The 26,200-nt window shown below is 35.7% G+C and overlaps 1 protein-coding gene across 1 annotated transcript; it reads left to right on the forward strand.

Moving 5' to 3' along the window:
• Positions 1-14: 14 nt before the first annotated feature.
• Positions 15-24,765, forward strand: LOC133699917 (DNA polymerase epsilon catalytic subunit A-like). The gene is made up of 49 exons (XM_062123436.1): positions 15-299; positions 395-460; positions 562-621; positions 746-841; positions 2,461-2,621; positions 2,817-2,905; positions 3,019-3,236; positions 4,580-4,666; positions 4,740-4,874; positions 5,641-5,763; positions 6,737-6,820; positions 7,038-7,202; positions 7,286-7,462; positions 7,810-7,923; positions 8,362-8,466; positions 9,834-9,952; positions 10,087-10,228; positions 10,301-10,395; positions 10,579-10,684; positions 10,784-10,863; positions 10,969-11,145; positions 11,322-11,409; positions 11,564-11,644; positions 11,733-11,876; positions 13,233-13,328; positions 13,533-13,733; positions 14,764-14,818; positions 14,902-15,044; positions 15,123-15,574; positions 16,057-16,204; positions 16,305-16,502; positions 16,596-16,670; positions 17,542-17,732; positions 18,226-18,409; positions 18,513-18,577; positions 19,027-19,159; positions 19,261-19,362; positions 19,448-19,531; positions 19,731-19,805; positions 19,999-20,058; positions 20,162-20,421; positions 20,500-20,548; positions 20,779-20,939; positions 21,018-21,084; positions 21,746-21,883; positions 22,066-22,236; positions 22,329-22,541; positions 22,937-23,043; positions 24,280-24,765. Exons 1-49 carry the CDS (start codon positions 138-140, stop codon positions 24,641-24,643), a joined length of 6,666 nt encoding a protein of 2,221 aa, XP_061979420.1. The 5' UTR covers positions 15-137; the 3' UTR covers positions 24,644-24,765.
• The last annotated feature ends 1,435 nt before the right edge of the window (positions 24,766-26,200 follow it).

Consider the following 26,200-nt stretch of genomic DNA (forward strand, 5'->3'; position numbering starts at 1 on the left):
CTGGATCCCTCTCTACTTCACCCTCCCGGCATCACATCCCCAATCCCTTCACAGTCCACAAGGGTTTTCCAAACCAATTCCTCTTCCTCACTAAAAATCGCAATCTCTCCACTATAAATCCCATCAAGATCCTAAAAATGAACGGCGAGAGCCGGAGATGGGACCGCAAGGACCTACGGCGGAGCTCGAAGAAGCAAAAGCTGATGCGCACCGCCGAAGAAGAGTTGGAGTCCAAGCTCGGCTTTGATCTCTTCACCGAAGGTGATAAACGTCTCGGTTGGCTCCTCACTTTCTCTTCCGTAAGTCAATCGAACTTCTTTCCCTAATTTTTGTCACCTCAATATAATAATAAATTTTTTATTTTTATTTTTTTTAAATCTTTAATGATTTGCAGTCTTCTTTGGATGATGAGGAGACCGGTAGAGTCTATAGTTGCGTCGATCTCTACTTCGTTTCTCAGGTGAAGAACCTTTACATAAGTCTCTAATTGTTTTTTACAATTCTTGAATTATTTTATTTTATTTTTTATTTACTTGGACTACTATCTCTCTCGAATTATAGGATGGTTCGGCTTTCAAGTCGAAGTACAAGTTCCGTCCTTACTTCTATGCGGCTACGAAGGTATATTGTTTTTTTTTTCTGCCTTTGATTATATCTTTTTATTTTTTTGTTGGAGTTTTGATTTCAGTTAGAAATGCTTGCCTGATGCTGTTGGTAATGTGGTGATAAATTGCGAATGTTGTAGGAGAAAATGGAAATGGACGTGGAGGGCTATTTGCGACGGCGATATGAAAGTCAAATTGCTGATATTGAGATTGTAGAGAAGGAGGATTTAGATCTTGTGAGTGACTTTCTCTCTCTCTTTTAATTTTAAATGCATTGCTAGCCCTTTGCCTTTAGACTGTGATTCATATTTGTTTAGGTTGTATCTCTTTTGTGATCACATTTTCTTTTCTTTGCCTCCTCTGCCTGCTGTCACGACTTGGGATTTTGTTTAGCAATTTTAAAGCTTCAACGGTGCTCTGAAATGATTGGTTTATCTCATAATTATAATTTACTCACAGAGGTTCTTATTTTTTGGGATTTTGAAATTAGCAATAGAGGTGTTTATAACTAACGTGACATGTTTTGAGGCAGACCTGGTGCATGAGAATTGGAATGTTTTAGGGCTACTCTACAGGACCATGTTAGACGCATGTAGTAGAACCTAGATAAGTAACTATGTAAAAGCAGAATTAAAACCTAGATCACTAACAAATACAAGCAGAGTGGTAGAATAAGTTTTAAAGTTTCCTAGGAATCACTAGCTAGGATCTCAAAATCACATGTGGGATTGGATGCATCAATATCCACTGGGTATTGAACTTAATTCTCACAAAGGAGGAGAGGTTGAAAACTTTCTGCTCAAATTTAAAATGAGACATGCAACCCTGAGCTTATCACTAAGTATGATACTTCTGAGTGAAGCGCCTCACAGCTAAATCTTGGAAGCACCTTTCCAAAGCCAACAAGAAGATAACTCACAATCTACTTAGATCCTTGAGGGAAAAATGTTCTAGGAGAGGCTATCTTAAAACTGGTCACTATACAACTAAATTCCTTAGGATTGAAGTGTTCTTGGGAGTAACTCTGCTACTAGCATGAAGAATTATCAGTAAGCAGCTATATTCCTAGATAATTCAACCGTTACTGATGACAGGTTTACCATTCTCATTTCCCCTTAAAGTGAACAAAGAAAATTTTCATTCCATAGAGGGATAAACAATAGTATTATTAACCCTTCACAAATTTGTGATCACAGGGACAATTATTTGTCAGAACAATCAAGACTCTGATGTATGAGTCATTGGACTTTTGACTCTATATTTTATGACTTGACCATGCCCTGCAACATCATTTCAGAGTAGTTCTCAGGATTGAATAAATTGGAATTAATCAGTTACCATTGGTTTGCAGTTAGAATTTTGGGGATGATTGTGGCAGAAAGAATGGAAGGACAATATGATACAAAAGCTATTGAAAAGATCATAGATAGCAGAATTAGTTGCATCCACTATTATACTCCTTGAAAACTTGTTTGTTCCCTTTGCTGTTTTAAATAATCACAAGTTTCTCATTTTTGATTACTTTACGTGTAGATTTTTTTGTTCAAAGAAGAATTATATTTAACGAAAGATGCAAAAACAACACAACATATATTTTATGCACACAGCTGCTTGTTGTGTATATCTGAGATTCTTCCATAGTTTATTCCTTTCAGTTGAAATAACATTTTAATCTATATGTTTTCTTTATCTCTGTACAACTCATATTTGTCCCTGGTAAGATGAATTGGATTTGTTTCAACCTGCTGATTAACATTATCTATCATTTTCTGTTATCAGCATGGTTGCATTCCAGTTATTCTGCATTCACTGCCAAGCTAATGATGCCTGATTTCTTTTGTATGTTCATTGTCAGAAAAACCATTTGTCTGGTTTACACAAATCATATTTAAAAATATCTTTTGCTACCGTACAACAATTAATGGATGTCAAGAGAGATCTGTTGCATGTTGTTGAAAGAAATCAGGCAAAGTCTGATGCAGCAGAAGCATACGAGTCCATATTAACAGGAAAAAGGTAAAGCTTGCTGGTCCTACTTTACATTTCATATGCATGAAGCAACAAGTTGTCATGCTTGAAATGTTAATAGATCCCTTCTTCAGTAAACAACTGCCTGTCTTTCACAAGGCGATTTTAATGCAAGCATAGCCTTGACCTTTGGCATCTTATTCTTCGGTGGGTGTTGGTTCTAATTTGTTGTTTGACTAGCAGGGAACAAAGACCTCAGGATTTTCTTGATTGCATCATTGACCTTCGGGAGTATGATGTCCCATACCATGTTCGCTTTGCCATTGATAATGGTATTTCTTATGCAATCCTGCTGGTCTTTAAACTAATTTATGATATAGTTTTTGTGCAGTCATATGAAGTTGCATATTCTATTAATGAAACCCCAGAATTTCATGGTTTTCAGATATACGTTGTGGCCAGTGGTATGATGTTAGTGTCTCTAGTACTGGTGTCATGCTTGAGAAGAGGACAGATCTTCTGCAACGTGCTGAGGTTCATGTTTGCGCATTTGATATTGAAACAACCAAGCTTCCTTTGAAATTTCCAGATGCTGAATATGATTTGATAATGATGATATCATACATGGTTGATGGACAAGGTTATCTGATTACCAACAGAGAGGTATCTAAGATGGGTTTTATCTTCTCTATTTTAATCATCTTTTGAGAAAAGTGGCATTTTGTGATTCTTCTTTGTGGCACATGTTCTCATTCTCAGAGCCTTTCACTATTTAACAACTATATAGCAGTTGTCTCAATACATCTTTGCTGAGTGCAATTGGCACTACTCATTCACTATATTTACAAGCAGATTCATCCACTGGGCTTGTATGCATGTTTTTGTATTTTGTATTTTTTTTTGTGAGAAGACATGCCTGAGAATGCATGATTATTGTAAAATGAAAGTAGGATATGATATGGTTCTGATGAGTTTGGACAAGTTTGGACTTGTATGGGTGTTGCCCGAGGATTTCTTTTCACTTTATCATCTAATCACAAAATCTGAAGTTTCATTCATGTAAAGGGACATACCATCACCTGTGTCGGTGCATTAAAGGCTGTAACTTTCTATGTAAAAAATTCTTTGGTAAATTTGTAGGATATTGCAATTGATATATATGTATATAGGTGCATGCTTTTTATATGGCTGGTTTAACATCTAGACAAATCAACTTAAACTTAGTCCTAAACTAGTTGTGGTCAGTTGCCTGAAGCTGTTTCTCTATTCATCCTTGCTTAGGGTCATATCCTTAGTGGTGTGTTTAGAAATTATGTTCCCCTTATACCCTCAAACCACTTCACTTTGTCTCCCTCATCCTTTTTGTCCCCTGAACTTGCTGCTCAGCCAGTTTTCCTTATTTGACAATTTAATGGTCCATGTTGCGTATAATTGACTGAACCATCTTAAATGACCTTAGTTAGATTTTCTTGTGTGGCTGTCACCTACTTTTGGTGAATGTTTTTGAGTCTTATTCTACAGCCTTTTATTTTACCATCCCATGCTATAATGATAGAATCAATACAAGTCAAACAAAGTGAAGAGTAAAAAATTGAAACACTTTATACAAAAAACGATAAGTCTACTATGCTTTATGGTGCAATGGTAGGTGCTAAACTACCATCATTTCATTAGATTGAACTGCACTGAAAATGCTTTCTTCTAATTCTATTGTTGACATTTTTCTGAAACTATTCTCATGGATTATAAACCTAAAAAACTGAAGTGAATGGCTCTTGATTATTTCTCATCAATTTAGTTGCACCACATCACTATCCTAAAATCTTTCCCGAGTAGATAAATAGAGCAATTTAATGCAAATATTTTCTTTCTCAATTAACACAATTGCAAAAGAATTGACTCATGATCTCTCTTATGTTGTCCATTTGTTTCTCCTTCTCTTCTATTTCATTCTCAATCTGTTTATTTGAACTCTAGACATCTATGTTTTTTACACTAATCTTCAGTGCGTGGGGGAAGATATTGAGGATTTAGAATATACACCAAAACCCGAATATGAAGGTTGTTTCAAAGTGACAAATGTGAAAAATGAGGTAATGAAAGCTCTTTGTTTAGTTGCACTGCAGCACATGCTTTTCTTTGTGTGTGATGTGCCGTTGCTTGTAGGTTGAGCTTCTTAAACAGTGGTTTGCCCACATGCGAGAGGTGAAGCCTGGTATTTATGTTACATACAATGGTGATTATTTTGATTGGCCCTTCCTGGAAAGCAGAGCAGCTTATCACGGGTTCAAGATGAGTGATGTAAGCAACCTTTTCTTGTTGCATCCACTTGGAACTCTAAGTTCAGCATTTTAGCTTGTTTGTATTGATAAAAAGTCACAACTTAAACAACATCAGATAAACCCAAGCATTGTGCTTTTTGTTATTTGCATAAACTCCCTACAGATTAATAATTGACTTTGTTATTTTTTTAGTATTGTTTTGGCCCCACGTTATTCTTATCTGTTATCAGTGTATCTCTTGGTACATAACTGTGATAAGTAATACTAAGGCTTAGTCTTCAGGCGTTCATCTTCCAGTGCTTTCACTAGCTATGAAATAGAGAGGGAAAAATCTAAAGCTACTCTTGCTCAGTTTCTTTCTTACAAACTAATTCTTTTGATGGGACATGATCTCCTTTTTTCTGGTTGTTACAAAAAATGGCAAATTCAAACTATAGGAATTGGCATTGTCTTTCCTGTTTTGCGAGAAAAAATTCAGTGATGTTTTTCTAGGAAAATAATGTTTCCTGTACATTTACTTCTGGAGGATTGTTTGATTCTAACTTCTCTGGGAAGCTTCACTTTATCCTTTCCTTTTCGAAAGCATTGTTAGCTAATTTTTTTTCCTCTGAATTTGTTAGTTATTGCTTGCTTTGAGGTTAGAAATTTTCATTTTTCTATCTCAAGGATGACACTTTGTATTTCTTAAGTTCAATTATAAATCAATCTATTCATGCTTATTTTTATGTTGAGCGTTTAACTTATCGCTACTTTTTTTTTCCTGTTTTTCTTAACTGAGATTTCAGGAGGTTGGATTCTCATGTGACAAGAATCAAGGGGAGTGCCGTGCTAAATTTGCTTGCCATTTGGATTGTTTTGCTTGGGTCAAACGTGATAGTTATTTGCCTCAGGGAAGCCAAGGCCTTAAGGTGCAAACATTTATTTTTGACATTAGACTCTGGGTTTATTCTTGTGCACACACTATCCGGCAGAAGATTACATGCACTTTCAATCATTAGCATAACTTTTGAGTAATACTTTGAGCAATGCTGTTAGAAATTTTTTGTGTGTTAAGTTGGAACCATCAATGAATTTGTTCTCCTATTCATCATATAAGTTTTCATGATTGCATATATCCTAGTAGTCTCTCATGCATTGAAAAATTCTGTTCAGAGGATATGTAGATAATGCATGATTCTTTGCATGACAGATGCGTTTGTCTTATGTTTACTTTTCGATTACTGTTTTTTTTGGTTATGTCAAATAAATATTCTTCAACTTGGGAAATTGCATGTGAAGTTACAATTCTTAAGTAAAACCTAGTGAATTAAATGCATCAAGTTCTTTTGCATTTCTTTGCTCGAGAGTATCTCAATACCCCAACAAACACTCACTTGTGATCCTTTTGGTTTGAATTTTGGTTTGAACAAGTGGAGTACATGGATTTCCGAAGACTCTAAAGGACTAGTCCATATCCTGAGAAAAAAGCATGGTCTATAAAGGAAGCCTGTTTTTTAGTTTGTCACTTGTTAGGCATAGTTGATCCTGAACTTGGATAGGAAAGAAGGGTTTCGCATATCATGATTAGTATGGAACAAGTCATGTCTTATATGACATGGACCCAACTGATGCAGAAGTTGTTTTGGTAAACTGATCTATAATTGTAATTATTGCTGATTATGTCTAAAATGCTCTATTAGTTCTTTTGGTTGAAAGCCTCTTAGGACTGGAAGACTAAATTGCCTGAATAACACCCTTAGTCTTCGGGTGGGGAATATTGCACTTCGCATTTATATTACTCCTGTAATATTTGTAGTTTACTTTTGCAAGTAAGCTTGCTGTATCTCTCCATTTATTATTTATCGAGAAGTTACTAACTTCCTTTTCTTTAATCTGTTTCAGGCAGTTACAAAGGCAAAGTTGGGTTATGATCCACTTGAGGTGAATCCAGAGGACATGGTTCGCTTTGCTAAAGAAAAGCCTCAGGTATTAGTTTGTGGAAACCAACGAAACTTGCCCTGAAACATTTTTGATTAGTGCATTTCTTTTTTGGCAATGAGCACTGTCAGTTTTCACCCCCTCTGCATTCTTTCCATGAATCACAGCTCGGTGGTCTTTTCTTTTCAAGTTAAGATTGTTTAATCTTCATTCTTTACATTGAATAAATCCTAATACTGTCTTGTTTTTGCATAATTTATTATAGATGATGGCCTCCTATTCGGTTTCTGATGCTGTTGCAACTTATTATTTGTACATGACCTATGTGCATCCCTTCATTTTCTCTCTCGCAACAATAATTCCTATGTCACCAGATGAGGTCTTACGCAAAGGTAGTGGGACACTTTGTGAAATGCTTCTGATGGTGCAGGTGGGTTCTTGTGAACTCTATGGTGCTTGTTCATTGTGCTAAGTTTCCTTCTGTCTCTCACTTCTTTATTGCATTTTCTGCAGGCGTATATGGCAAATGTTATCTGCCCTAACAAGCACCAATCTGACCAAGAGAAGTTCTATAAGAGTCACCTTCTTGAGAGCGAGACATATATAGGGGGTCATGTGGAGTGCCTTGAAAGTGGTGTTTTCAGATCTGATCTTCCAACCAGTTTTAAGCTTGATCCTTCTGCCTATGAAGTGAGTGTTTCTTTCAAGCAATTGATAAGACTAACACACTGGATACAACTTTATTTTTTATGTTCTCAAGTGTCATTTTCACCTATGCGTTTATTCTGCAGAGGGGCCATTCCTTCTGGTTGGAACATTTCAAATTGTGCCAATAAAATGATTTATGTGCCTGAATACATTAATGCGTATTGTTTTGTTATGAAAATTATTTTCTTGAATAGGATTCATTTTCAGCTCATGTTAGCCAAGGCATTCTCTCTGTCTGTGCCTGACTCATTATTTCATTTTTAGTAAACAATTTCATAATTAACATCATAGTTCCTACTTGGCTGATGCTGGGGCACTTTGATTTCCAGCTACTTATCAAAAACCTTGATCGAGATCTGCAATATGCTATAAGAGTAGAGGGTAAGATGGACCTGGATTCAATCTCCAATTATGATGAAGTGAAGAATGCTATCATGGAAAAGGTGCTGATACTCTCTCTCAAATCAAATGTTTTTGTTCTTACGCCATGACTGTTCTCAACATTGCTTGATTTGATTTGATTGGTCTCTCTTGTTTATGGATTTCTGTATTCTTTATTATTTCTTGTTTTGATTTGCTCTTTGGAGGATGTTCCTGGTTTCTCTTCCTTCTAATAAGATCTTCACCTGTTATCATATGGACAAAAAATCTTACTCACAATCCTTTGTCTTGTGCAATCAATTATGCAGACATTTGTCTTATGTTGTCAACTATTTGTTTTACTTAATTATTCCATTTTTCCCTGAATTGTGGTGTTGCCATCTTCATGTTCTATGAAATATTGGGAAAGATAATGTTATAGCCTAGATACACAATTACATGCAATAAGAACGAATATCAAGAGGATAATATGCATTCCTGAAATGTTTCTTCTTGTTCAGCTTGTGTGTTTGAGAGATGAACCTGTTCGTGAAGAATGTCCACTTATTTATCATCTTGATGTGGCTGCAATGTATCCAAACATTATCTTAACAAACAGGCTTCAGGTAAGATGGCTAATAAGTATGAATAGTAGTTTTTTTTAACAGTTCATGTTTTTTTAATTTTGTTTATCTTTGCATTTTGGTTAGTATATCAGCATGGGGAAATAGTGTTTGGTGTGAAAAATTGGTGGTTGGCTGTATGTGATGAAAATGGTGTATGTATAACTGAATGTCAAGATGCAATATCGATGTATACTTGAATGCAATATGCAGCAGTCCATTACATTAATATAGGATTTGCACTATGAGCAAAGTTGGAGCTGTGCTGCTTAAAGTCCATGTAATTGGAATCCAATAAGTGTTATAAACAATCAGACAGTTTTGACTTGCCATAATCGTGTATTGGAAATATGTGGAAATCATAAGAAGTATTTATAGGTCTTACCGTCTAATGCTTAATTTGCTTTAATTGATGATAAGATGCAGTTTGATAACCTCATCATGTTTCCTTTGGTAACTTAGAATCTGAATCAAGGCAGCCAGAAGACTGCCTTTTGTCCTACCATCATTTATCTGAAGTAAACATAAATTAGGTATGGGGTTTAATGTTATAGGTCTCGAAGCCTGTTCCCCACATCTTAGGAAATATTGCCTTGAATATTTAGGGCAGAAGGATTCTTCTATATTTATGGGAATTGTTCATGTTTGTTTCATCTTATGATCATGATGCAGCACTGATCTTGACCATCGCTGGAACAGAATCCTCCAAGTTTAGTGAAGAAGCTTGTACCTTGCTTTGTTTTTAGACATGTTTTTGAAAAACCTCTTTTCTATATATTATGCTTTAAAATTGCCCTTTCTACTAGTATTCAATAGTTTTGGTATAAAAGAAAAACGAATATGTAAAGCCTGGGTTGAATGAAGGTATTAAGAGTGAAAGGCTCCTTTTGCCTTCAAATCTGGGTCAGTAAAGAGTAATAACTTTGTTTGGGAGTGTTGGCATTTTACTCCATTGCACTACCAGAGTCTTTGTTATTTATGGCTAGTTGGTTATTTCATTACATGACTGGAATTTTCTGGTTTGCTTATGTGAGTGTCTACTTCATTTCTTCTGCCCTCTGCTACTCATTCCATGTTGTGGAATTCATTGTCCTGCCTTCTTCCTGTATGATATTAGTTAATCATCATGCTGTACAATGTCAGGATACTAGATTGATGAATTCTAATGGCAATCATTTGGCCTTCTGAAAACCATCTTTCTAGTTTGTACATCATAGGTATTCCATCAAATCAGACATACATAGAGAAGCACACTAAAAAAATACACACAATTAAAAGGATTTGATTTTTTTTCTTTTCTGTTTATCCCTCTCCCTTCACGTACAAATCTTTGCAATCAACATGTAGTGAGGTTTCTTGCTCAATTGCAGCCCCCATCTATAGTTACAGACGAGATCTGTACTGCTTGTGACTTCAACCGCCCAGACAAAACTTGTCTACGGAAGCTTGAATGGGTTTGGCGTGGAGAGATATTTATGGCAAAGAAAAGGTTCACTCTTTTCCTCTATCTCCCCTGTGTTTTGTTTTGTTTTGTTTTGTTTTGTTTTTTTCTGTTTGGCGTGAGATCAGGAATAATGCTGATAATTGCTAACAACATGCGAACATCATTTCTCACAATTTCAGTGACTATTATCATTTGAAGAAGCAGATTGAGTCCGAGTTTGTTGATGGCACTGATGGTCAGTTTTCAAAGTCTTTTCTTGATCTGTCCAAGATGGACCAACAATCAAAGCTGAAAGAGCGTCTTAAGAAATACTGTCAGAAGGTCTGTTTGTCTGCTTAAATTTTTTTGCCTAACATAAACAATATCTATCTTACTAGTTTGTGCTTGCCATAGGCATATAAACGGGTACTCGACAAACCTGTTACTGAAGTTCGAGAAGCTGGGATCTGCATGCGGGAAAACTCATTTTATGTAGACACTGTTCGTAGGTATGCAATTTGGATTTGTTGTGTCATTAGTTTTCTGTGCTTAGTTTTTATTTCAAAGGTCATTTCTTTCTGTGCACTGTTGCATTTTATTTCTGAAAGCATGACAGGCATTGAATTGTAGTTGAAACTTCATATTTTTGTTTTTAAATAACCTCTTATACTTTTCTATTTCCTTATTTCAAGCTTTCGAGATAGAAGGTATGAATATAAAGGGCTTAATAAGGTTTGGAAGGGGAAGTTTTCAGAAGCCAAGGCCAGTGGAAATTCTATTAAGATACAAGAAGCACATGTATGGCTATTCTCCAATTTTTTCAATTTTGACAGTCACTTTGTCTTTTGATGGAGCAAGTTTCCCATAGTTTTCACCTTTGCTTATTGATACTTGCAGGACATGGTAGTGCTTTATGATTCGTTGCAACTTGCTCACAAATGTATTCTGAATTCATTCTATGGATATGTCATGCGCAAGTGAGTCGGTGACTTCTGTTTCTTTCAGATATCATAACATGTATTTGGTTGTTTACATGTGTCTTTGAAATGTTTGCATGATACTTTTAATTGTTTGTGTTTTAGGGGTGCAAGATGGTATTCAATGGAAATGGCTGGTGTAGTTACATATACAGGAGCAAAAATCATTCAGAATGCTCGTTTGCTTGTTGATAAAATTGGAAAGCCACTTGAATTGGACACAGATGGTATTTGGTGTGTCCTCCCTGGATGTTTTCCAGAGAACTTTACTTTTAAAACAAAGTAAGCTGCTGCTCCTTTATGATTTGCATGTCTGTACATAATTATGGCTGGTGATAGCGTCATCATTGCTTTATGCATCTTGTTTTCTTCATTTGTATAAACTAGTCTGTAAAGTATTGGAAATGTTTTTTTTTCTCTTCTATGTTAACTTCCATTTGGGAAATATGTAATTTCAGGGACTCAAAGAAAAAGCTGACAATCTCGTATCCATGTGTTATGCTCAATGTCGATGTGGCAAGAAACAACACAAATGAACAATACCAGGTTGACCTCTATTTTTTAGATTATGTTCCTACATGTCTTACTTCCACAAGTTTCTTAGTTGTGGTGGTTCTGGAATTCTCTATGTCATCATGAGTTTCTTTTTTCACTGGAACTACAACAATCATATGATGATCTTACTCTTTTTTTTAAACAGACACTCGTAGACCCTGTACGTAAAACATATGCAACTCATAGTGAATGCTCAATTGAATTTGAAGTGGATGGCCCATACAAGGTAATTTGGAAGTGTCATGTTGTCATTGAATTACAAATGCGTAGTTTTTCTTGGTATTCTGTTATCATTTTGTTTTTGTATGATATAGGCAATGATTCTTCCTGCTTCCAAGGAAGAAGGAATTTTAATTAAGAAGCGATATGCTGTTTTCAATGATGATGGAACCCTTGCAGAGCTTAAAGGTTTTGAGATCAAGCGTCGAGGTGAGCTGAAGCTCATCAAAGTTTTCCAGGTATCTCTTGTTCCCCATCTTGTTGTGTTCTGCAGCTAAAATCTCTACATCTCAAAAGATTTTTTAAAAATGGTCTAAAACTAGAATGTTCAACCTGTAAAATTGATCGTTCAAAGATTGGTGGTTACACTGGGCCCAATCAGTTGCACTGTTATGGTGTTATGCCATAATTATTTCCATCTAGATTAACTAATTAAAATTCTTAAAAAGTAATTCTCCTGGAGCTTTTGTATTCCCACGGAAGTCTATTCCCCAGTTAGGCCATGTGAAAATAAAATTATAAGAAGATGCAAGTTGAATTGTAGTGCACATGTGGCGGGGGTAGCTCTTTGTCTCAGTCAAGGAGCGAAACATGCTGGCACGTGCTTTTGCTGAATTTGTAGATCTAAAATAAGTCAAACTATTTCAAAATGCAGGAAAAAAATATGATTATAAATTATATGGCTATGTCATTCAATTAATACTTTTATCTTGGCAGCATAAAAAAAATGCCATGTACTTCTTCCTTTTTTTCCTTTATCATCAAAATCCATTTGCTTCTTATGGAGCTTTCAGAAGTGTGGCAGCAGATAAATATTTGTAAATGTGAAGCACATTCGCTTAAGACTTTTATATTGGCAACATAAAAAAATCTCATGAATCCATGAACTTCCAATGACTAATCTGATAATTATAAAAACTATATTTAACAGAGAGTAAAGAGGGGCTCATTGAATACACTGCTTTTCTGAAAAATGACATTTAAATTTAGATTTTATCTTTTTATATGCGTGGGCTTATGTTCTTGTGACTTCTCCCTGTTGTTCATTTATGCATGTCTTTATCACTATATACTATGAGCAAAGCTTTCAAAAGTGTGGCAGCAGATAAATATTTGTAAATGTGAAGCACATTCGCTTAAGACTTTTATACTGGCAACATAAAAAAATCTCATGAATCCATGAACTTCCAATGACTAATCTGATAATTACTATATTTAACAGAGAGTAAAGAGGGGCTCATTGAATACACTGCTTTCCTGACAGATGACATTTAAATTTAGATTTTATCTTTTTATATGCGGGAGCTTATGTTCTTGTGACTTCTCCCCCTTGTTCATTTATGCATGTCTTTATCACTATATACTATGAGCAAATGAATACATTTATTTTAGGTGATTGCAACTTTAAATGCTAGAAAGTCTTTACCTGAATGTTTGTGTATTCTATAGAGGGAGTTGTTCTGAAATATAACTCAGTCTTGATGCTTCCTTCTACTTTATGCTTTTCATAATTAATCTGTGTTTAGATGCCACATCTTTTTTATTGAAGTAAGAATATCATCTGATTGTGCATGAGATGCTTTTCTTGCTTGCAGGCTGAGCTTTTCGACAAGTTCCTCCATGGGTCAACCTTAGAGGAATGCTACTCAGCTGTAGCTGCTGTGGCAAACCGCTGGCTGGATCTTCTTGATGTATGTAAAAAATCATTTTGTTTTAGTAATGATCTCCCCTAAGAAACAATGCTGCAAAGTTCCTCTGCGAGCTTCCTTTTCCTCCGGCATGCCCCTTTCTCTCCTTTTAAACTGAGGATGTTTTGTTTCTGAATGCATGATTATTTCAAGGGCTACTAGTGTGAATTCCTTTAATTGTATTATTCTCGTTCACTCTCCTTTCAGAATCAAGGAAAGGATATTGCTGACAGCGAGTTGCTTGATTACATATCTGAATCAAGCACAATGAGCAAGTCCTTGTCCGACTATGGTGCACAAAAGTCATGTGCAGTAACTACTGCTAGGCGTCTTGCTGATTTTCTTGGTGATACAATGGTTAAAGATAAAGGATTGCGTTGCCAGTATATAGTTGCATGTGAACCAAGGGTATGTTTTTTGTTTTAGCTTAATGATGCACTGAATACTGATTATTTTAGGTGAGCATGCGGCTCAAAGAATTTTATAGTGTTAATTGTCATTTTAGCTCCATCTTACTTCCACTATTGCTGTGGAATTAAGCAACTGGAGATAGGTTTCAGTATGATCAAAGAATCACAATTTATATCTTGGACTATTGAATTTAGTCATACTATTGAGTGTTGAATTGTTCATCCTCACCATATGCCAGGTAACAAGTGGGCTGACTCTATGGTTTAACAACAAAAATGAAATTAAATTGATGGCAGACTATGATGCTTTGTTAGTATCTATGCTGCTAGTGAACCAAACTCTTCATGACCTGCCTGGGTCTGATCCCAGAACTTGTTTGGTTCAGGTAATTTATTTAATAAACAAACGCAAGCTACTCGTTTTTAGGCTTGTTTATTAACTGGATAATGCCCAAACAGATTTAACCTTGTTTTTCCATGTGAAACTACCTTGAGAAGGGAACTAATTAGAAGACATTGGGCAATAGTCTACACTTTGAGTTACACCATCGAGTAGAACCAATTATATCTGGAATATGGTTGTGATGTTTAACTTTGTTTCGGTTTGCATGCTAAAAACAAGCACATCTGAGTTTGGTTTGGTTATTCACGCATACAGCTCAAGCTTGAACCCAAATTGAGTGTACACCCTCATGTTTTGATCCAAGTTAAGCTTGCAATTTCCTAAATCCCTGTCATGATGGCAATCAACCCAATGATTTAATGTACTGGGCGGACAGGCCCTTACATTCTATGATAAGGCAATATACCCCATACCTACCACTTGACTAATATGGATTATTCAACAATATCTTTTGGCTGCCATATCCATGTATAAATCTTGTTAGATGGTTAAGCGGTCGAGATTAATCAATCAATTTACCAGTGCTACATCTGTGCCTCTCAAGTATTTAAAATATAATTTCATTTTGTTTGGATGGATGATTGTGTTCAAGATTGCTTTAATTAATCAATTATTGTGTGTGCAGGGAACACCTGTTAGTGAGCGTGCTGTTCCTGTTGCAATATTCGAAACTGATCCCGGTAAAACTCAACCTTTTTTCCACTGATCACTTTCTGTTTCATTTATGTGCTTTACTGAGTAGGAATACATTTTCATTTTGCAGAAATAATGAAGTTCTATTTACGAAAATGGTGCAAGACTTCTTCAGATGTTGGTATCCGCTCCATCATTGACTGGTCTTATTACAAGCAACGACTTAGTTCAGCAATTCAAAAAATTGTTACAATTCCTGCTGCAATGCAAAAGGTTAGATGGCTTGTCTGTTTGGCAACTGAACAGATGTATCCTCTTGTAGCCTTCTTGAAATGAATTGTGTCTTTTTAGGTTGCGAACCCTGTTCCTAGGGTAGTTCATCCTGATTGGCTGCACAGAAAAGTTCGTGAGAAGGAGGACAAATTTCGTCAACGGAAATTGGTTGATATCTTCAACTTACGCGGCAGGGATGATCTCTCCAGAAAGATGGATGATGCCACCATCACAAATCATGATGAGGCGAATGTTAAAGATTTGGAAGACTTCCAAATCAAAAGCAGTTCTATAAATAGGCCTAGACCAATTGTTCGTTGTTATGATGTCAATGAAAAACGTTCAGCAAAGAAAACTGGCCAATTGAATTTTGCAGAACAGCAAACTGATAGTGTGCATGAATTGTCTTCACAGCCGGAACACAATACTTCCTATGCTGAAAATATTGACAGAAATGTAGATTATCAAGGATGGCTTGAATTAAAGAAGAGAAAATGGAAAGATATTTTAGACAGGAGGAAGAAACAAAGGTACATTATAATTTAGCTAAGAATGCATAAAGTCCTGTGCGCTTCAATTCAAATTAAAAAATAAAGAGATGTTACTAGTCTTATATATTTCACTCTCTTTGAGGCAAGCTTAGTTTTAATACTCCACACATTTAGCTACTTGCCAGGAGGGAATAAATTTCCCTATGATGACCTCAAATATTGTTTAAGTGCCATGGGCACTGTGAAAAAGAAAACAGCACACACTCTGATTCAAGCTTAGTTTTTCATGTTAGAGGATTGACCTTCTTGGCAATTTATGATATGACAGTTCACTACATTTTCGAGCTCATTGAGGTCTTCCAGACAATGATTTTGCAGTGGATGCTCCTCCCTATGTTTTTTTTGGTGCTTGTTCATCTACATGTCTTATGTCTTTATGTCCGAGGTTGCAGGATGCTCTACTGTGAGCTGTGGTATTTTTGTGAAGGGTGTTAATGATGTGCTTTGGTGAACTTTGGTAGGTTGAGCAATACAAGGACTTCATACCATATTACTGATGCATCTGAAATGCTGGGTGGTCTAACCAATCATAAAGGAGCTCAGCGCAGAACTGGAGTTGGTTCATATTTTACTACACATGAAGTAGCCCTAACACGATGCTACTGGCAGGTTTGTAATTTCTGTCATTTAAAAAATTTGGTAGCAATGAACTTAGAACATTTGGCCACAGTTATTGCTTTGTGACTGCCATATCTCTTCTTGGGTTCAGATAATACAGCTACTTCCAAGTTCACGTTGTGGCCAATTTTTTGCATGGGTTGTTGTGGAGGGAATCATGCTTAAGATTCCTATAACTATTCCACGAGCATTTTACCTCAACTCTAAAGCACCTGCGATGGAAAATTTTCCTGGTAGGCGTGTCACTAAAACGCTTCCTCATGGAAGGCCGAGCTATAACCTGGTTGAGGTATGTCTATAGTACATCTCTTGTAGGTGGTTATTTCTGGTCTTGCCATTTGCTTCTCATTCTAATTCTTTTTGAGCTATGATTCCTCGATAGGTCATTATAGATGAAGACAAGTTTAGGAAGGAAAGCAAGAAACTAGCAGCTCTTCTTGCAGACCCAGAAGTTGAGGTAAGCATATTAGAATGCATATATGCTGCTGAACTTCACATGGTTCTCAATGTGTGGTTATTCATGTGCAGAAGCCATTGAGGTGGATCTGTGTTTGATGTATTTCCCTAATAAGATTTATGTTAATGCAGTCTTGAAACATGCTTCAGAAACTGCAGATAACCCTTTTATTTTTACACAAATTCCTTTGACCTGGCCCTTCAATTTCTGATATATTTCTCTTTGTGCACGCTTGCATATTGTTACCGGTGCTCTCACACTTTTGAGTGATTAATTGTTATGAAGAGCGAGATTATTACTGAATCATGTGGATACCAAACCTGATCTGGTTGAGCTCTCCACTTTGTCTTGTAGGAGATCTTTGCAGTGTTGCCCATCATATTTTATTATCACTAACTTCACTTTTGAATCTTTAAGAAGGTATTCGAACACTGGCAAGTATTTTCAAGTTTTTATTAGTGACCTTCAGCTTTGATGATCTGTGATCCAATCCTCCTTTGAAATATATACTGTTACTGCATTTAAGTAATTAATGTCATGGCATGGATGTGATAAGTTATATATTGTGATACTTCTGTTTACATGTTTTGTTGAATTATAGTTCTGCTCAAGATGATATTTCATAGTGCTGCTTTAGTGGCTATTCTCTCCTTTTTGTTCCAAAATATAAATGGATATTCAAACGTTTCTGCAAAACATGTGGATTCATGAACTAGGTAAAGGGCAGTTGTTAGCAAATTTCTAATGAGAGGGTTATTATAGTTTTTGAAATTGCAAGATTTTATTTGGTAATTGATTAAACTGCAGCAGTTGCAGTTTTCTTGTCTTGTGATATAATTTTGATTTTTCTTAATTTAAATTTTTTGATCAGGGGATATATGAATCAAAGGTGCCATTGGAGTTTAATGCAGTAATCCAAATTGGTTGTGTCTGTAAAGTGGATAAAACTGCTAAAAAACGAAATGCCCAGGATGGCTGGAGTCTGAGTGAGCTGCATATGAAGACTACAACAGAATGTTCCTATTTGGAGCAATCAATATCTTTCTTTTACATATATCATAGGTAACTCACTGTACCGTATAAAGATATTGCTTTATTATATTTGATTAGGCTAAGTAGTACTTTAATATTTCAATAGTTAAAAATTGACCAGGAGGCCTTTCCTTAAATTCTTCAATTTGGAGCATATTTCACTGTTATTTGTCTTTGATTTAAATCATTAGCATAGAAGATGGATAGTTCAGGATTTTAAATGCTCCATAACTAATCAATCCAGCATACAACATCTGGAAGTGGATAAGTACCCTGAGGGGAGAGAGAGGGGGGTGTTAAGAACTATTGAACTGTTTCTATCTTATGTGTAATGAGCAGGTTGGTTTAGTTACTTAAACTGCATATTTTTCTGTTAAATGCTATTTTTGTTAAACAATAAATCCAATTTCTTCAAGAATATTTAAGTTTGTTGTCAGGTTCTTTTCCTATCCTGCACATTTTCATTCTTATCTTGAAGCCTAGTATTCATGCTGATTGCTCATGTTTTTACTACCCACTACAGCATCTCTGAAGGACGTGCTATATATGTCATTTATTTGCCTGCATTGGGGACGGTATCTGTTGTGGTTGTTAATCCTTACCAAAATAAGGATATAACACCATCTTTTCTTGAAAGACAATTTCGGGAAGCTTGCCAAGCATTGTCAATTGAAGCAATACCTCCTAGGAATAGTATTGTTTTCAAGGTGAATTAGTAGCCTTCCTTTTCTTTACGTGGCTTGCTATCTTGGCTTTCTTCTACTGCAGTAGCTCTTATGTTTGTTGGTTAATCTTGGGTGCTAATTTCAGGTGGACTATGTTGGACATGTCAAGGATGCTGAAAAGATTTTACAAGGAACAATTAGTGAACTCAGGTTTTACTCATAGCAGCTAATATGTAGCTTAAAAATCTTGATAAAACACATAAGATTCTAAGGACAGCTGTTGCATTCATCTCTCCATATGATTTAGTTGCATCATCATGGATGCTGCATCTCTTCACCAACTGCAGAGAAAAGTGAATGGATTATGTCTACTATGTCCACAATGTTATAAACTCATAAAAACATGTAGGTAATATATGTGCTCATGTGATATTGTCATCTATAAGTGGCCTATTAAGTGATAATATCATGCGTGGTGCATTTAAAACTCCTGAAGGGCTTCAAATTCCTGAATTTGTTCTGAGTACATATCAGTGACTTCCTATCTGCTATATTGTAGGATTTTGCTGAACTTCCATCATCTAGATATAGTCAGATGAGATTTCATTTTTTTTTGCTAGCCAAATAAAATATGCTTGCTTATTTTCTTTGATTAACAGAGACCAGCATCATGGACCTACACTTGCTGTCATTGAATGCCCAAATGCACACTTGATGAAGTCAGGTGTACCAGCTCTTGAAGATTTCCCTTGTGTGAGCATACCTTCGAATGCTCGTGATAGTCAGTATCAGGTAAAATAATGCTAAATCAATAGCTTCTTCACATGCACAAGTTCCTTTGCATCAGGTTATGTTCTTTTCACTGCTTAATTCTTGTGCTATGCATTGAATAGGTACTTGGGTGGCAACAAGCATCTGCAAAAATTGGCATGCAACGTTCTGCTGCATCATCTCAGTGGTTGAATGAAAGAATTTCTCTCTCAAGATATGCCCATGTAATTTTTTTCTTCTGGAGCAAATTGTTAGTCCATCTGTCCCTTTTGCTTATATAAATATAAGCTTTTTAAATCTGCTGTGCAGGTACCCTTGGGAAATTTTGAACTTGACTGGCTTATATTCACGGCAGATGTCTTCTTTTCAAGAGCATTACATGATCAACAACAGGTACTTTAATGGGACAATAGCTTCCATTTTTGTGTAAATTGATTAAGATTCTCTTGCACTTGTGCATTTATTCTGAGAGGCTGAAGTTGATGGCAGCAAACCAGCCACAGATATTTCCATTACTCAAAGAGTTACTTTTATATATGCAAATTGTTTTACAATTTTTTCCGTTCCAGCTTAAGTGTATCAATTCTTGCAGGTGCTTTGGATATCTGATGATGGTGTTCCAGATTTAGGAGGTAATCATGAAGAATCTACATGTTTTGCTGATGAGGTTAGTTTCAAATAATTGTTTGAAATTAGGAAAACCCCTAAGTTGTAGAAATCTTGAGATCATTTTGTTTTCCTTGTGTAAGAAAAGCTAGTTGAACTTATTTCTAGTACACTTTGGATTTTTCTTGTTTCTGTAGCAATATCTGTTTACTTTGTTGTTGTTTTTTGTGAACTTACTATTTGTTCTGAAATAGGTCCAACAACCTGTTCTAACATACCCTGGAGCATATAGGAAAGTTTCTGTCGAATTAAAGGTTCAGATTTTTTTTGTCATTCTCTCCTTTTATTTAGGGTGTGATCTGGGGAGATGCTAATTGGCCTTGATTGCAAGTAACCAAGAGTAAATTTTCTGTGCAGATACATCACCTGGCTGTAGATGCTCTTCTGAAAAGTAACCAAATAAATGAAATGGAAGGAGGTGCTTTGTTAGGATTCGACCAGGACATGAATTCCAGTACAACTCTATATGATCAGAGCGGCTTTGACGAGGCTACCTCATCTGCATCTGGATTGCGTGTCCTGAAACAGCTGATCCAGAGGTGCCTTGCAGATGCAGTTACATCAGGAAATGTTTTTGCTGATGCAATTTTACAACATCTGTATCGTTGGCTTTGCAGGTTGTAGTGCTATAATCTTTAACATACACCTGTTATTTTTGGATTTGTTTATTCATTTCTTTTGCTTTAATGTCACAGCCCTCAATCAAAGCTTCATGATCCAGCTCTTCACCGCATACTCCACAAGGTAAATGCTGTCTTCACACGGATATTTTTGTGCCATGTGGAAAATGTCCCACCATTAGATTAGGGTCACAAGGATTCTCTGCCATCAGTCTTCCACCATCTCACTCATTTTTCTATTTTCTAGCTCTTCTCATATAATTGATGGTGTGTAGTAATTCTTTCAATATGTGAATGTATATTGACATTTTCCCATACCATTAAGTTGATGATACTTCCATTTTACATTCTTAGGTCATGCAAAAGGTTTTTGCTTTGCTGTTGGCTGAATTACGCAAATTAGGTGCCACAATCATATTTGCCAATTTTTCGAAGGTTATCATAGACACAGGAAAATTCGAATTAACCGCTGCCAAAGCTTACTGTGACAGCGTGCTCAAAACTTTGCAAAATAGGTTTGTTATGTCCAACAATTATAAGATATATCCTCCGTTTTCTCTTCTTCTAATTCTTCTGTCTTTGCTGAATTGTAGAGAACTGTTCGAGTGGATTGAGCTTGAACCATTGCAGTTTTGGCATTCCTTGCTCTTTATGGATCAGGTTTGTAAAGACACTGATTGTGATCAATCATGATAAATAAATTTGTGACAGATCCTCCATATATTCAGTTTTTTGATGTGCTATTGACACTTTCAGAAATGAACTTTTTCACCAAAAATGTGCTGTGCAACTTTTAAACTGTATTTGGTGTATTATCTTTTTCTAATTTCAACATTTTATGAGAAATTCCCAAGCTATGCTTTTCCCTTGTTTTTGTCAATTGTCGAGGGGCTTTGAATTTAGAATTCTTCTATCATTTACATAGACTTCTCTGACATTGTCATTCCAGCATCGCACTCTTCAATTGACATTTTCCATTTTTTTTTCAAAAGCCTCCAAAATGATGCCATTGGAATTGAAATTTGATTTTTCCATTTGGAATTTGGATTTCTTCTATCATTTACATAGAGTTTCTTTGACGTTGTCCTTCCATTATTGTACTCTTCAATTGATGTTTTCCATTTTTTGTTCAAAAGCCTCCAAAATGATGCCATTGGAATTGAAAACTAAATTAATAAAAGGGTTTGAATTCTTGTTGTTTGGAAATTACTGCATTTGCTTTGAAAGATCTTTCCTTTTCTTAATCTACTGAAATCAGAAAAAAATGTTGGTTTTTTCGTGTTCCAATCAATTCATGGTCACTTTACTTTCTGGGTAACAGTATAACTACGGTGGCATTCCAGCCAGACCTGATGACAGTTCTCACAATGGTTTGCATCATCACTCTCCAAGAGAAGAACCAAAAGTGGATATTGTGTCAAACTGGAATATTGCTGAATACCTGCCCAAGAAAATCCAGGTATCTTCTCTGCAACAATTGTGGCATGTATAAGGGACTACTTTACTGGCCAACTAATATAATGATTTTGTTTGGTCAATATTAAATCACCCATTTTAGAATATGGAACTTCTCTTTATGCTATGATTTGTTTATTTTTTTGCTGGGTTGTCTTTTTCAATAATCTTTTGAGCCTTTTGCAGGATCATTTCGTTTTAATTGTCTCAGAATTCATGTTTATTCCCTGGGACTATGCACAAAAGCAAGCTGCAACAAGAGAAGCTTTGCGTGATGGAAACTCATGTACTCCATCAATCACCATTGTAGCTGCTGAGAATTTTGAATCACACATGGTGGAATATATTAAAGGGCAGGTATTAATGAGGATATTTGTCAGTGAAAGATGAATGATGTCTTGATTCCTTCATAAATTCTGAATTGATTCTTTTGATTTTCATATATGCAGATCGGCACACACTTCACTGACAAACTTCTAGGAATTGCTCGAGATACTGTTCTTCACATGAAGGGGATAAACAAATCTGAGAATGACCAACAGATTTCACTCGGTATCCAGCAACCTGCGGGCATGAACCACAAAGGGGATCCTGCACTGGAATTCATTAAGCATGTTTGTGCTGTCCTGGCTCTTGACCAGCACGTGCAGCATGAAGTTCTGGTAATTTCTGCTTAACTGACCAGCACTAGAACATCGCATAAAATAAGAGCTAGCACAAAATTCTAATTTCTTTTTGCTTCAACATACAACAAGTCTTTTTACTCCACAAGTAGTGTTTTGTTTGTCCATGATCTAAAAGATAAAAAAATATATAATATGTTTTTGAGTTGGAAGAATTAGAATTATATTTAACCTTCTTACAAATTGATTATAGAATTCGTTTTCTAATTTAAAAGTAAATTAAATTTTTTATCATTTTTTTGCATGATGGACAAACAAAACCTTATAGATGGAACTATAATTGGAAGCTAAACTCTTAAAGACAGTTTATATTTGTGTTCCAGTTGTCTTTCAGAAATGATGCGATATCTCATTTGCTTGCCATCATTTTACAGGTGATGAGAAAGAATCTGTTAAAATATGTACGTGTTCGGGAGTTTGCTCCAGAAGCTGAGTTTCATGATCCCTGTCCTTCCTTTATCTTACCAAATGTAATTTGCAGGTAAGAATAACCGTATAGGTTCTTACATTATCCAGAAGAAGATTTATCTTTAAAAAATCCTAATAAGAATTAGACTGATCATATCATTTTTTACATCATTTTTAATCTTTAAGCTTGGATGATGCTTTTGAGTATTTTGGTTGGATGCAAGATGATGTCTAATTAGAGACAGACCTGAACCTTCTTGTGAAACCCATCCATAAGAATTCTAGTAGAGCTAAATTTTTCTGCTGGTTAAGGTTTCTGGAAATCTCTTTGTATAATATTTATTGTTGACTAGATTTGCTGGATTTGGATTTATATAACTGCCAATTATCTTATGAACATCTGCCTCGTGAAAAGTTCTTTATGACACAATTTAATCTTCTGAGCTGAATGAATATGAACTCGGTACTCTTTTGAATTGGTTTCAAGTGTTAACTAGCTACCTCAAAAGGGATTTTATTTGATTACTGATAAGAACAAATTTTCAAAAAGAGGAATGGAACTAGGTTGCATGGAGTGTAGCTTTTGGACTAGTGAGTTATGAGCTTAGTTTCCATCTGCTTTCAGTGGCATAGGTCTGGCACAGGGTAGCTAACACACTACCCCTGTTTTCAGTTGAACAAATTGTATCTTGCTATGTTGTGGGACTTTAATTTTATCTACTATTAGCTTTACTCTTACTACCAAGGATGCGATCGCATATTCAAGTAATTATGAAATTCTGGAACCACAGGAACTTACAAGCATGATAATTCATTTTGGTGATAAGAACTGAATTACCACCATAATTCATGCTATGAACTCAACCAGCTGTATTTTAATGCAAGTTACACTTGAGGGGAACGAATGTAGTGGAAATATTAAACATTTTTTTCAACTGATATCCTTTGCCCTGGAGTAGAATCAGTTCAATAGTTCAGTTCTGTGAATATGTTGGGGGTACATTTACAAGACTCCAGATTCTAGAAAACAAGTTAACAATGACCATGCCTGGTCTCTCGTTGCAGTACTGGATCCTTCTAATACTTGGTTAAACCAGGGTTTGTAATAAATTAACTGTTGTTGTTGACATGCGTTAACTAGTTTTCTGTAGGAATTTTGTGACAGTGGATTGCATTTTTTAAAAAACTTTGTTTCTAATCATTTGATTCGTATTTTGATACAGTTGAAGCTGATAATTAGTTATATTTTTCTTCCATTTAGTTTTTGATCAGCTCAACATCTTGCTAACTCACATTTATGTTTGAACAGTTACTGCAATGACTGCAGAGACCTGGACTTGTGTCGTGACTCAGCTGTATTGGCAGAGGAGTGGCGCTGTGCCGTGCCACAGTGTGGCCAGCCTTATGACCGAGAAGTAATGGAGAATGCTCTTCTTCAAATTGTACGACAGAGGGAGCGTCTTTATCATTTGCAGGATCTGGTATGTCTTAGGTGCAATCAGGTCAAAGCTGCTCATTTATCAGAACAGTGTTCATGTGCTGGATCGTTTAGGTGCAGGGAAGATGTGTCTGAATTTCGCAGAAAAATGCAAATTTTCTTGAATGTAGCCATTCGTCAGAAGTTTCTACTCCTCCAGGAGTGTACCTCTTGGATTTTAGAAGTCATCTTATAAGGAGCAAGATATACATTAATCTTGTTTTCTATAAATCTGTAGTCCTTAATTTTGTAGTGTTTCCAAATCCCTCATTAATTTAAAAAAAGAAGAAGAAAATAAGAAATCCCCTGTTAATATCACGCGAACATCTTTCTTCCTTTAAATTAGGATAGCTAACATGGTTCTTGTTTGTCTCTGCCACCACCATCTAGTTATGCTATTGCTGGAGGTTGCATGTTAAAACTTGTTGCGTTGTCAAGGAATTTTTCTTCCAGAGGACTAAGCACTCAAGGCCAAAAATGCATGTGAAATTGATTAAACATTAGATGCCAATTGTTTCCTTTTCCTAATTTTAACTTTCCCTCTTATTATTATTATTATTATTATTATTATTATTATTATTTATGAAAATAAGATCAAAGCTCGAAACTTGGAACATTCTTGGGGGACGGTTCCTGTAATTTAACCTTCAGAAAGATAGCAAGGTACAGACGTTACAGGACTAAATAATACACAACAGAATACAAGACTAGTTTTTTCACTTTCTGCAACATCGTCAAGATATTCAAAAGTGAATATGGCTCCTAGTATTACTTCTCCAACAATGAAGCTGCTTTTCTTGTTGCCTTGAAGATCTGTGAGCAACTGAAAAAGTATGATTTATTCAATTTTAATAATCAAAAGTCAAATTTATTGTTTTTTTATTGATATTAAAAATCATAACTCAAATTCAGCCAGGTGTAATCGTGTAGGCTTGGATTGCCTTGTGCTGTGGTTCAGCAGTTCCTGGGCCTAAAAGTCAAGGCCAGAAGTTCATATTGGGCTACGATTGGATCCACAAGGATTCCTTATTCGGGCTTTAACAGAATACACACACACACATACTGATAAATAATCAATTCCAAGAAATTTTTTATTATCTTATAGAAAAACAATAGTTAGATTGTCACGCCGATAAATATTTTTTAAAGCTCACAAATGGACGTGAGCTGCAGGTTTGCACGGGTTTTATTTGCATCTTTGATTTGTTGAAACCATCATTTGTGTTAGGAGGATAATTTCATTGTTGTAAAAGCTTATAAAGATGGTTATTGTAAGTATTGTTTGTAAGATTATCTCAAGAACATGAGTATTCACTATTTTTATGCTTGAATGAATCAAAGATGTTTATGCTTATATACAACTGCTCAACATAACCATCAATCCAGATATTACCTCTCTAAAGATGAGACTTCTGATTCAAGTTGAGCAACTCTTTCCTTTGCTTCATCTAAAGGCATTGATGACCCCAATTTGCGCTCGCTATCTTGTAGGCGTTGCCTTTGTTCCTTATCCTGCAACTCAGTTTTTCAAACAAACATCAAAAAGTTGATATCAGCCAACCTTTGAAAATATACATTTTACAAATTATACAAAGCGAGTTTATCTTGACAGAAAGCCTCAATATAATTCATTTGCAAGCCTGCAACATATAGCAGAGAGATTTAGTTACAAATAGGCCGCATCAGCATATTTGAGCATAGCTTCAGCAGCACTGTCACGATCAATCTTTCCCCAACCACCACTTGTTTGCCA

This window comes from Populus nigra, chromosome 7 (assembly GCF_951802175.1).
Source record: "Populus nigra chromosome 7, ddPopNigr1.1, whole genome shotgun sequence".
NCBI lineage: Eukaryota > Viridiplantae > Streptophyta > Magnoliopsida > Malpighiales > Salicaceae > Populus > Populus nigra.

Bases quoted from the DNA above. Each gene is read 5' to 3' on its own strand.
- LOC133699917 (XM_062123436.1), top strand. From the start codon at position 138: ATGAACGGCGAGAGCCGGAGATGGGACCGCAAGGACCTACGGCGGAGC. The intron at 4,875-5,640 runs GTAAGCAACCTT...CTGAGATTTCAG, and splicing joins ACGGGTTCAAGATGAGTGAT to GAGGTTGGATTCTCATGTGA. The intron at 22,237-22,328 runs GTATTAATGAGG...TCATATATGCAG, and splicing joins TGGAATATATTAAAGGGCAG to ATCGGCACACACTTCACTGA.